At 40.4% G+C, this 13891-nt stretch overlaps 1 protein-coding gene across 1 annotated transcript in view; it reads right to left on the bottom strand.

Moving 5' to 3' along the window:
• Window positions 1-11022, bottom strand: part of LOC145876323 (uncharacterized) — a 50700-nt gene extending 39678 nt beyond the window's left edge. Inside the window, exon 1 of the mRNA XM_082972115.1 lies at window positions 11010-11022. Coding sequence (XP_082828241.1) covers window positions 11010-11022 — 13 coding nt within the window. The remainder of the gene's footprint in view (window positions 1-11009) is intronic.
• Window positions 11023-13891: the final 2869 nt, after the last annotated feature.

Genomic DNA, 13891 nt, shown 5'->3' on the forward strand with positions numbered 1-13891 from the left:
ACACTGCATCTTCTTTAGGAGAGCTATTTATATCCTGATCATTCATCCACACTGCATCTTCTTTAGGAGTGATATTTATATCCTGTCACTACTGATCATTCATCCACACTGCATCTTCTTTAGGAGTGCTATTTATATCCTGATCATTCATCCACACTGCATCTTCTTTAGGAGAGCTATTTATATCCTGATCATTCATCCACACTGCATCTTCTTTAGGAGTGCTATTTATATCCTGATCATTCATCCACACTGCATCTTCTATAGGAGTGCAATTTATATCCTGATCATTCATCCACACTGCATCTTCTATAGGAGTGCTATTTATATCCTGATCATTCATCCACACTGCATCTTCTTTAGGAGTGCTATTTATATCCTGATCATTCATCCACACTGCATCTTCTTTAGGAGTGCTATTTATATCCTGATCAATCATCCACACTGCATCTTCTTTAGGAGTGCTATTTATATCCTGATCATTCATCCACACTGCATCTTCTTTAGGAGTGCTATTTATATCCTGATCATTCATCCACACTGCATCTTCTTTAGGAGTGCTATTTATATCCTGATCAATCATCCACACTGCATCTTCTTTAGGAGTGCTATTTATATCCTGATCATTCATCCACACTGCATCTTCTTTAGGAGTGCTATTTATATCCTGATCATTCATCCACACTGCATCTTCTATAGGAGTGCTATTTATATCCTGTCGACTACTGATCATTCATCCACACTGCATCATCTTTAGGAGTGCTATTTATATCCTGATCATTCATCCACACTGCATCTTCTTTAGGAGTGCTATTAATATCCTGATCATTCATCCACACTGCATCTTCTTTAGGAGTGCTATTTATATCCTGATCATTCATCCACACTGCATCTTCTATAGGAGTGCTATTTATATCCTGTCGACTACTGATCATTCATCCACACTGCATCATCTTTAGGAGTGCTATTTATATCCTGATCATTCATCCACACTGCATCTTCTTTAGGAGTGCTATTTATATCCTGATCATTCATCCACACTGCATCTTCTTTAGGAGTGCTATTAATATCCTGATCATTCATCCACACTGCATCATCTTTAGGAGTGCTATTTATATCCTGATCATTCATCCACACTGCATCATCTTTAGCAGTGCTATTTATATCCTGATCATTAATCCACACTGCATCTTCTATAGGAGTGCTATTTATATCCTGATCATTCATCCACACTGCATCTTCTTTAGGAGAGCTATTTATATCCTGATCATTCATCCACACTGCATCTTCTTTAGGAGTGCTATTTATATCCTGATCATTCATCCACACTGCATCTTCTTTAGGAGTGCTATTTATAACCTGTCGCTACTGATCATTCATCCACACTGCATCTTCTATAGGAGTGCTATTTATATCCTGTCACCACTGATCATTCATCCACACTGCATCTTCTTTAGGAGTGCTATTTATATCCTGATCATTCATCCACACTGCATCTTCTTTAGGAGTGCTATTTATATCCTGATCATTCATCCACACTGCATCTTCTTTAGGAGTGCTATTTATATCCTGATCATTCATCCACACTGCATCTTCTTTAGGAGTGCTATTTATATCCTGATCATTCATCCACACTGCATCTTCTATAGGAGTGCTATTTATATCCTGATCATTCATCCTCACTGTGTGTCTCATCAATGCAGGTAATTTATGACATGTATAAAGTATGTGTTTTATAAACTCATGAACACCAGCCAGTTTATCAGCCCGGTTCTGTTAGTTTAGGTGGATTATACTTCTTCACCACCAGAGGGGGACGTTGAGTAATATTTCAGGTTAATTTGATATATTTTGATACTAAAATGGATGATAGTTTATTCTGATGTTGTATTTATTTTATTATAAAACATTAGGAATTAGTAGGAATTGTTAAATCCACCATGCGATCACAATAACTTTGATAGACATTTCAACAACAAAAAAGTTAGTATATTATACGGCAGATTTTTTTAGAATTGCTATGGGAGTGCTATTTATATCCCGTCACTACTGATCATTCATCCATACTGTGTGTGTCCCATCATTTCAGCTTTGGAAATAAATGAACTATCCATCCATTGCTCCTTCCTGTGTTGACTCACTGACTTGAGAGACGGGAACAGGAAGGTCACACTAGGTTGATATATTGCTCAAGCTTACAAACGTTAACCACACCTTTCCATGTACTGTGTGATTGGATTATCTAGAGGGAACCCGTGAGCACGGTAGGCTCTGGTGCTTTCTTGCTGTGGGCTCAAATCGACAGAGGAAATCAACCTGCTTGCTACTTTTTGTTTTGTCAACTTTTCAGTAGGGATGTTATGTTTGATACCGGAGCTACGAGGGCTGCGTCCAAATCGCTAAGCAGTAAACTTCAAAGCAGTGTACCGATGCCTGTATCACTTTATCAGCAGCACGTCATCAATGACGTCTGAAGCTTCATTTGATCAAACAACCACCTGATTGGTTTGGTATTGGGCTTGTTCGACATTGCAGGCGACTGCAGACTGACTGATCTACAAATCACTATACATCATAAATAACTACTCATTATTATTTATAAATCAGTCAGCCAGTCCATTTACCCACAATTCAGCATGGATTTCATGCTCTCGAACACGGCCAGTGGTTTAGTAGATGACATAAAGGCTACGGTGTGGGACATCATCTATAATAATGACATAAAGGCTATGCTGCTACGGTGTGGGACGTCATCTATAATAATGACATAAAGGCTATGCTGCTACGGTGTGGGATACCATCTATAATAATGACATAAAGGCTATGCTGCTACGGTGTGGGACGTCATCTATAATAATGACATAAAGGCTATGCTGCTACGGTGTGGGATGTCATCTATAATAATGACATAAAGGCTATGCTGCTACGGTGTGGGATGTCATCTATAATAATGACATAAAGGCTATGCTGCTACGGTGTGGGATACCATCTATAATAATGACATAAAGGCTATGCTGCTACGGTGTGGGATGTCATCTATAATAATGACATAAAGGCTATGCTGCTACGGTGTGGGATACCATCTATAATAATGACATAAAGGCTATGCTGCTACGGTGTGGGATACCATCTATAATAATGACATAAAGGCTATGCTGCTACGGTGTGGGATACCATCTATAATAATGACATAAAGGCTATGCTGCTACGGTGTGGGATACCATCTATAATAATGACATAAAGGCTATGCTGCTACGGTGTGGGATGTCATCTATAATAATGACATAAAGGCTATGCTGCTACGGTGTGGGATACCATCTATAATAATGACATAAAGGCTATGCTGCTACGGTGTGTCATCTATAATAATGACATAAAGGCTATGCTGCTACGGTGTGGGATGTCATCTATAATAATGACATAAAGGCTATGCTGCTACGGTGTGGGATGTCATCTATAATAATGACATAAAGGCTATGCTGCTACGGTGTGGGATGTCATCTATAATAATGACATAAAGGCTATGCTGCTACGGTGTGGGATACCATCTATAATAATGACATAAAGGCTATGCTGCTACGGTGTGGGATGTCATCTATAATAATGACATAAAGGCTATGCTGCTACGGTGTGGGATACCATCTATAATAATGACATAAAGGCTATGCTGCTACGGTGTGGGATACCATCTATAATAATGACATAAAGGCTATGCTGCTACGGTGTGGGATGTCATCTATAATAATGACATAAAGGCTATGCTGCTACGGTGTGGGATACCATCTATAATAATGACATAAAGGCTATGCTGCTACGGTGTGTCATCTATAATAATGACATAAAGGCTATGCTGCTACGGTGTGGGATACCATCTATAATAATGACATAAAGGCTATGCTGCTACGGTGTGGGATACCATCTATAATAATGACATAAAGGCTATGCTGCTACGGTGTGGGATACCATCTATAATAATGACATAAAGGCTATGCTGCTACGGTGTGGGATACCATCTATAATAATGACATAAAGGCTATGCTGCTACGGTGTGGGATGTCATCTATAATAATGACATAAAGGCTGTGCTGCTACGGTGTGGGATACCATCTATAATAATGACATAAAGGCTATGCTGCTACGGTGTGGGATACCATCTATAATAATGACATAAAGGCTATGCTGCTACGGTGTGGGATACCATCTATAATAATGACATAAAGGCTATGCTGCTACGGTGTGGGATGTCATCTATAATAATGACATAAAGGCTGTGCTGCTACGGTGTGGGATACCATCTATAATAATGACATAAAGGCTATGCTGCTACGGTGTGGGATACCATCTATAATAATGACATAAAGGCTATGCTGCTACGGTGTGGGATACCATCTATAATAATGACATAAAGGCTATGCTGCTACGGTGTGGGACGTCATCTATAATAATGACATAAAGGCTATGCTGCTACGGTGTGGGATGTCATCTATAATAATGACATAAAGGCTATGCTGCTACGGTGTGGGATACCATCTATAATAATGACATAAAGGCTATGCTGCTACGGTGTGGGATACCATCTATAATAATGACATAAAGGCTATGCTGCTACGGTGTGGGATACCATCTATAATAATGACATAAAGGCTATGCTGCTACGGTGTGGGATGTCATCTATAATAATGACATAAAGGCTATGCTGCTACGGTGTGGGACGTCATCTATAATAATGACATAAAGGCTATGCTGCTACGGTGTGGGATACCATCTATAATAATGACATAAAGGCTATGCTGCTACGGTGTGGGACATCATCTATAATAATGACATAAAGGCTATGCTGCTACGGTGTGGGATACCATCTATAATAATGACATAAAGGCTGTGCTGCTACGGTGTGGGATACCATCTATAATAATGACATAAAGGCTGTGCTGCTACGGTGTGGGATACCATCTATAATAATGACATAAAGGCTATGCTGCTACGGTGTGTCATCTATAATAATGACATAAAGGCTATGCTGCTACGGTGTGGGATGTCATCTATAATAATGACATAAAGGCTATGCTGCTACGGTGTGGGATACCATCTATAATAATGACATAAAGGCTATGCTGCTACGGTGTGGGACGTCATCTATAATAATGACATAAAGGCTATGCTGCTACGGTGTGGGATACCATCTATAATAATGACATAAAGGCTATGCTGCTACGGTGTGGGATACCATCTATAATAATGACATAAAGGCTATGCTGCTACGGTGTGGGATACCATCTATAATAATGACATAAAGGCTATGCTGCTACGGTGTGGGATGTCATCTATAATAATGACATAAAGGCTATGCTGCTACGGTGTGGGATACCATCTATAATAATGACATAAAGGCTATGCTGCTACGGTGTGGGATACCATCTATAATAATGACATAAAGGCTATGCTGCTACGGTGTGGGATACCATCTATAATAATGACATAAAGGCTATGCTGCTACGGTGTGGGATACCATCTATAATAATGACATAAAGGCTATGCTGCTACGGTGTGGGATACCATCTATAATAATGACATAAAGGCTATGCTGCTACGGTGTGGGATGTCATCTATAATAATGACATAAAGGCTATGCTGCTACGGTGTGGGATACCATCTATAATAATGACATAAAGGCTATGCTGCTACGGTGTGGGATGTCATCTATAATAATGACATAAAGGCTATGCTGCTATGGTGTGGGATACCATCTATAATAATGACATAAAGGCTATGCTGCTACGGTGTGGGATACCATCTATAATAATGACATAAAGGCTATGCTGCTACGGTGTGGGATACCATCTATAATAATGACATAAAGGCTGTGCTGCTACGGTGTGGGATACCATCTATAATAATGACATAAAGGCTATGCTGCTACGGTGTGGGATGTCATCTATAATAATGACATAAAGGCTATGCTGCTACGGTGTGTCATCTATAATAATGACATAAAGGCTATGCTGCTACGGTGTGGGATACCATCTATAATAATGACATAAAGGCTGTGCTGCTACGGTGTGGGATGTCATCTATAATAATGACATAAAGGCTATGCTGCTACGGTGTGGGACGTCATCTATAATAATGACATAAAGGCTATGCTGCTACGGTGTGGGATGTCATCTATAATAATGACATAAAGGCTATGCTGCTACGGTGTGGGATACCATCTATAATAATGACATAAAGGCTATGCTGCTACGGTGTGGGATACCATCTATAATAATGACATAAAGGCTATGCTGCTACGGTGTGGGATACCATCTATAATAATGACATAAAGGCTATGCTGCTACGGTGTGGGATGTCATCTATAATAATGACATAAAGGCTATGCTGCTACGGTGTGGGATACCATCTATAATAATGACATAAAGGCTATGCTGCTACGGTGTGGGATACCATCTATAATAATGACATAAAGGCTATGCTGCTACGGTGTGGGATACCATCTATAATAATGACATAAAGGCTATGCTGCTACGGTGTGGGATACCATCTATAATAATGACATAAAGGCTATGCTGCTACGGTGTGGGATGTCATCTATAATAATGACATAAAGGCTATGCTGCTACGGTGTGGGACGTCATCTATAATAATGACATAAAGGCTATGCTGCTACAATGTGGGACGTCATCTATAATAATGACATAAAGGCTATGCTGCTACGGTGTGGGATACCATCTATAATAATGACATAAAGGCTATGCTGCTACGGTGTGGGATGTCATCTATAATAATGACATAAAGGCTATGCTGCTACGGTGTGGGATACCATCTATAATAATGACATAAAGGCTATGCTGCTACGGTGTGGGATACCATCTATAATAATGACATAAAGGCTATGCTGCTACGGTGTGGGACGTCATCTATAATAATGACATAAAGGCTATGCTGCTACAATGTGGGACGTCATCTATAATAATGACATAAAGGCTATGCTGCTACGGTGTGGGATACCATCTATAATAATGACATAAAGGCTATGCTGCTACGGTGTGGGATACCATCTATAATAATGACATAAAGGCTATGCTGCTACGGTGTGGGATACCATCTATAATAATGACATAAAGGCTATGCTGCTACGGTGTGGGATACCATCTATAATAATGACATAAAGGCTATGCTGCTACGGTGTGGGACGTCATCTATAATAATGACATAAAGGCTATGCTGCTACGGTGTGGGATACCATCTATAATAATGACATAAAGGCTATGCTGCTACGGTGTGGGATACCATCTATAATAATGACATAAAGGCTATGCTGCTACGGTGTGGGATACCATCTATAATAATGACATAAAGGCTATGCTGCTACGGTGTGGGATACCATCTATAATAATGACAAAGGCTATGCTGCTACGGTGTGGGATACCATCTATAATAATGACATAAAGGCTATGCTGCTACGGTGTGGGATGTCATCTATAATAATGACATAAAGGCTATGCTGCTACGGTGTGGGATACCATCTATAATAATGACATAAAGGCTATGCTGCTACGGTGTGGGATACCATCTATAATAATGACATAAAGGCTGTGCTGCTACGGTGTGGGATACCATCTATAATAATGACATAAAGGCTATGCTGCTACGGTGTGGGATGTCATCTATAATAATGACATAAAGGCTATGCTGCTACGGTGTGGGATGTCATCTATAATAATGACATAAAGGCTATGCTGCTACGGTGTGGGATACCATCTATAATAATGACATAAAGGCTATGCTGCTACGGTGTGGGATACCATCTATAATAATGACATAAAGGCTATGCTGCTACGGTTTGGGATGTCATCTATAATAATGACATAAAGGCTATGCTGCTACGGTGTGGGATGTCATCTATAATAATGACATAAAGGCTATGCTGCTACGGTGTGGGATACCATCTATAATAATGACATAAAGGCTATGCTGCTACGGTGTGGGATACCATCTATAATAATGACATAAAGGCTATGCTGCTACGGTGTGGGATACCATCTATAATAATGACATAAAGGCTATGCTGCTACGGTGTGGGATACCATCTATAATAATGACATAAAGGCTATGCTGCTACGGTGTGGGATACCATCTATAATAATGACATAAAGGCTATGCTGCTACGGTGTGGGATGTCATCTATAATAATGACATAAAGGCTGTGCTGCTACGGTGTGGGATACCATCTATAATAATGACATAAAGGCTATGCTGCTACGGTGTGGGATACCATCTATAATAATGACATAAAGGCTATGCTGCTACGGTGTGGGATGTCATCTATAATAATGACATAAAGGCTGTGCTGCTACGGTGTGGGATGTCATCTATAATAATGACATAAAGGCTGTGCTGCTACGGTGTGGGATGTCATCTATAATAATGACATAAAGGCTATGCTGCTACGGTGTGGGATACCATCTATAATAATGACATAAAGGCTATGCTGCTACGGTGTGGGATACCATCTATAATAATGACATAAAGGCTATGCTGCTACGGTGTGGGATACCATCTATAATAATGACATAAAGGCTATGCTGCTACGGTGTGGGATACCATCTATAATAATGACATAAAGGCTATGCTGCTACGGTGTGGGATGTCATCTATAATAATGACATAAAGGCTATGCTGCTACGGTGTGGGATACCATCTATAATAATGACATAAAGGCTATGCTGCTACGGTGTGGGATACCATCTATAATAATGACATAAAGGCTATGCTGCTACGGTGTGGGATACCATCTATAATAATGACATAAAGGTTATGCTGCTACGGTGTGGGATGTCATCTATAATAATGACATAAAGGCTATGCTGCTACGGTGTGTCATCTATAATAATGACATAAAGGCTATGCTGCTACGGTGTGGGATACCATCTATAATAATGACATAAAGGCTATGCTGCTACGGTGTGGGATACCATCTATAATAATGACATAAAGGCTATGCTGCTACGGTGTGGGATACCATCTATAATAATGACATAAAGGCTATGCTGCTACGGTGTGGGATACCATCTATAATAATGACATAAAGGCTATGCTGCTACGGTGTGGGATACCATCTATAATAATGACATAAAGGCTATGCTGCTACGGTGTGGGATGTCATCTATAATAATGACATAAAGGCTATGCTGCTACGGTGTGGGATACCATCTATAATAATGACATAAAGGCTATGCTGCTACGGTGTGGGATGTCATCTATAATAATGACATAAAGGCTATGCTGCTACGGTGTGGGATACCATCTATAATAATGACATAAAGGCTATGCTGCTACGGTGTGGGATGTCATCTATAATAATGACATAAAGGCTATGCTGCTACGGTGTGTCATCTATAATAATGACATAAAGGCTATGCTGCTACGGTGTGGGATGTCATCTATAATAATGACATAAAGGCTATGCTGCTACGGTGTGGGATACCATCTATAATAATGACATAAAGGCTATGCTGCTACGGTGTGGGATGTCATCTATAATAATGACATAAAGGCTATGCTGCTACGGTGTGGGATACCATCTATAATAATGACATAAAGGCTATGCTGCTACGGTGTGGGATGTCATCTATAATAATGACATAAAGGCTATGCTGCTACGGTGTGGGATACCATCTATAATAATGACATAAAGGCTGTGCTGCTACGGTGTGGGATACCATCTATAATAATGACATAAAGGCTATGCTGCTACGGTGTGGGATACCATCTATAATAATGACATAAAGGCTATGCTGCTACGTGCTACGGTGTGGGATACCATCTATAATAATGACATAAAGGCTATGCTGCTACGGTGTGGGATACCATCTATAATAATGACATAAAGGCTATGCTGCTACGGTGTGGGATACCATCTATAATAATGACATAAAGGCTATGCTGCTACGGTGTGGGATGTCATCTATAATAATGACATAAAGGCTATGCTGCTACGGTGTGGGATGTCATCTATAATAATGACATAAAGGCTATGCTGCTACGGTGTGGGATACCATCTATAATAATGACATAAAGGCTATGCTGCTACGGTGTGGGATACCATCTATAATAATGACATAAATGCTATGCTGCTACGGTGTGGGATACCATCTATAATAATGACATAAAGGCTATGCTGCTACGGTGTGGGATACCATCTATAATAATGACATAAAGGCTAAGCTGCTACGGTGTGGGATACCATCTATAATAATGACATAAAGGCTATGCTGCTACGGTGTGGGATGTCATCTATAATAATGACATAAAGGCTGTGCTGCTACGGTGTGGGATACCATCTATAATAATGACATAAAGGCTATGCTGCTACGGTGTGGGATACCATCTATAATAATGACATAAAGGCTATGCTGCTACGGTGTGGGATGTCATCTATAATAATGACATAAAGGCTATGCTGCTATGCTAAATTCTGTGTTGCTCAAAGATTTGAGTAAAGAACCTATTCTTGAGACAATTGGCTGGAAGGCGTCAATGCTTCAGGAAGCTTTGTTTCCCCATCATGGAATCTATCTATTTTGGATGCTGTGATTTTCCCAGCCATCATTCTGTATGTCTCTTCTGATCTGCAGTCATGTTTTAGTTGGGTTTTGTTAGTTGGGTTCTAACTGGTCTCCATTAGTTGGGCTCCAGCTCGCTGACCATAGCCGTGCTGATTGGCTGCGCTGGTTAGGCTAATAGCTCCAGCTCGCTGACCATAGCCGTGCTGATTGGCTGCGCTGGTTAGGCTAATAGCTGGTTGGCCAACTAGCTAATGTTAGCTGGCTGGCTAAGATAACTGCATATAGCTAACATTCTTTGATTAGATGGCGTTATGTATTTCCAAAACGTTGGTTTACTTTAATCACTCAAGTCATGAGTGCAAACGATTGGTTTAATTTGAAGTTATTTCTGTTGTTGTTTACATCACAGGGAATAGACCGGTCTTCCATATTACATCACACCTGCCTTTATCATTCTTCTGAATTCTTATTGGTTTTATGTAATAACTCCAAAAATAGAACAGTGAGGTGTAACTTTGCATTGGGACTTAAAACAATTTTTGGGAAAAATATTTTATTTGATCTTTTATAAACTTTACCATAACCTAACCATTTTATTTCTCTCCGTCTCACTCACTTTACATGTGTAGATAATAAAGCATTTGACCTTTCCACTGCGTTAACAATGGAGGATTGGTTGATTTCCAGTTTAAGTATTTAAGATGATTAACGAGAAAAGTATTGTCCAACCATCGGGTAACTTGTTTCATGCGCATCAAAGGTGAGGGTGAATTTCAGATGTTTACTGCTTGTATTGATGAAGGAGTGGAATCGATGAAGTTCCTCTGCTGTCCCCTGGAATAGACGGAACACGTCATCAATGAAGACTTTTTCAGAGCCTGATGAGCTGCTAGAATGGATTGTTAGGGCTGACAATCACATTCTTCTCTAACAACCCCACATGCAGATTGGCATAATTTAGGGTGACCAAATTTTAGTTTTCCAAAAAGAGGACATGTCCGGGAAAAAGCGGACGTATGGTCACCCTACTGTAAATGCAATATATTTGGAAAAAATCCCATTATTTTCCAGTGTTTCTTTGATGTATTGCGCGATCGTATCAGCTGTCTCATTTGGAGTGTTTTTAACTTCGACTAATTTACTTTGCACGCCACCATTCTTCCAATCAAAATACTGAATAAGCAGAGGGAATATTTTCACAGCACCGTGATTGCTCCCATCAGTAGAAACACCACAGTAAGGTATGTCTTCTAGTGCTTTCTGAGCTATGTCGACAGAATGTGGTGCTGTCACAGCGTTAACAATTGTTTCGGTCTTAGTACGAGCGCTTGAAAGCGGTCAAAGCAATGCAAAACCCCCAAAACGCACACAATGAATGGCGACTGTAGGAAGCAAAAGCCGAATCCCGGACATTTTGGGCGATTTAGAAATCCCGGCCGGACGCATTTTTTTAGGTCCAAAAAGAGGACATGTCCGGGAAAAAGAGGACGTATGGTCACCCTACATAATTAGATGCTATTTTTAAACTACAATGACCATAATGCACTGCGTGCCTACTTGTCTTGTCTGTGTTTATTTTACACCTGCTATGTAAAAGAGACAGAAGAATGCACGATGGTCAATGCTTTCTGGGATCCTTGGGACATCCCTACCCTAAACCCTAACCTTAACCCCTACCTTAACCATTTTAAATGTCAACTTCAATGGGCTATGGACGTCCCAAGGATGTATCTCTACCTGAAAATACATGATCTAAGTGATTGATAGTTGGTATTCAGCAGTCATAAAGCCTTATTTACTTTAATGAACTACTAAAATAGTGATTTTGTCAGACAGCATAGACAGCAGCTCTACACTTTATTGACTGACTGATCCATTCATCCTTCCATCCCTCCTCAGCCTTCCTCTCCTCTGAAGACCCAGTGAGGGTGGAGCTCAGTCAGAGAGCTGTTGAGGGACTGGTTAGGAAGAACACTTCTACATCCAGAGAGGTGAGAGGTCACACATGGTTTAGATGGTAAATATTTATGTCCCCTTAGCGATTCATCACGTCAGCAAAAGGGAATATGTTCCATCATCTATGTTTATTTACATTAGTGCAAATTGTCCACTGATATCGGTGTAATTTCTCACCCCTTTAAGCTGTATGAAAGTGAATTTCCCCTTAGGCATACATACATGTTTTTTGTTATTACCCGAGCCACCTGAGCCACTGCCTGTTCACCCGCTATCATTCAGAAGGCGATATCAGTACAGGTGCATCAAAGCTGAGACCGAAAGACTGAAAAAACAGCTTCTATCTCAAGGCCATCAGACTGTTAAATAGCACAGAGAGGCTGCAGCCTACATATAGACTTGACATCATTGGCCACTTTAATAAATGGAACACTAGTCACTTTAATAATGTTTACATATCTTGCATTTCTCATCTCATATGTATTAACTGTATCTCAGTCTATGCTGCTCTGACATTGTTTATCCATATATTCCTAATTCCATTACGAACCAGCTCTGAGTTCGCAACAAAAGGGAGACAATGTGGAGACAAGGAGTATCAAAAATATATATTTATTAGATAACACAACCAAAATCAACAAGGTGTCTGCATGGAGAGAGTCTCCCTTCATGACTGTGGAAGAGGTCTATTTATCCTGGGACACACCCGGGCCCAGGTGTTTCCCATTTAGCTGACGACCCTCCCAGCTCCGCCCACCGGCATCCTAATAAGGAAACAAGAGCAGAGAGAATACGGCAGACAGAGGGAGGGGCGTTAAATATATTACTCTATTGTTATCATATAGAAACATCACTTGTTAGATATTCCTGCACTGTGGGAACTAGAAGGACAAGCATTTCCCTACACCTGCAATAACATCTGCTGAACACCTGTATGTGACCAACAACATTTGATTTGTTATGAAGGTAATTTGTGTCAAATTTACTTTTCCCCTCATTCACCCCATCTCTTTACATTGCTGATGCATATTCAGTGGCCTGACTGTGTCAAAGGCCCATCCTGGTAGATCTGAACCTAATGCAGCTTGGAGAGATCAGATGACAGAAGTCACATGTTGGTGCCAGGTGTAACTGAGGCCATAGATGCTCCATATACATTACATTGAGTGTTTTATATAATATGACTAAATGTGTTTCTGTGTTGCAGGGGCAGTCAAGAAATGGAACAGCAAGGCCACAGAACATGACATAAGCAGAGCTGTGGGAGACCACCTCAAGCCCCTGGTAGAGCCGGGGGTGGTGTTTACCGCTCCACCACGCCTTCAGCAGGCTGGAAAAGTGGGATTGATACAGTTTTTCATACTAAG

Source organism: Salmo salar, unplaced genomic scaffold, assembly GCF_965601325.2.
Source record: "Salmo salar unplaced genomic scaffold, fSalSal1 ptg000578l, whole genome shotgun sequence".
Lineage (NCBI taxonomy): Eukaryota > Metazoa > Chordata > Actinopteri > Salmoniformes > Salmonidae > Salmo > Salmo salar.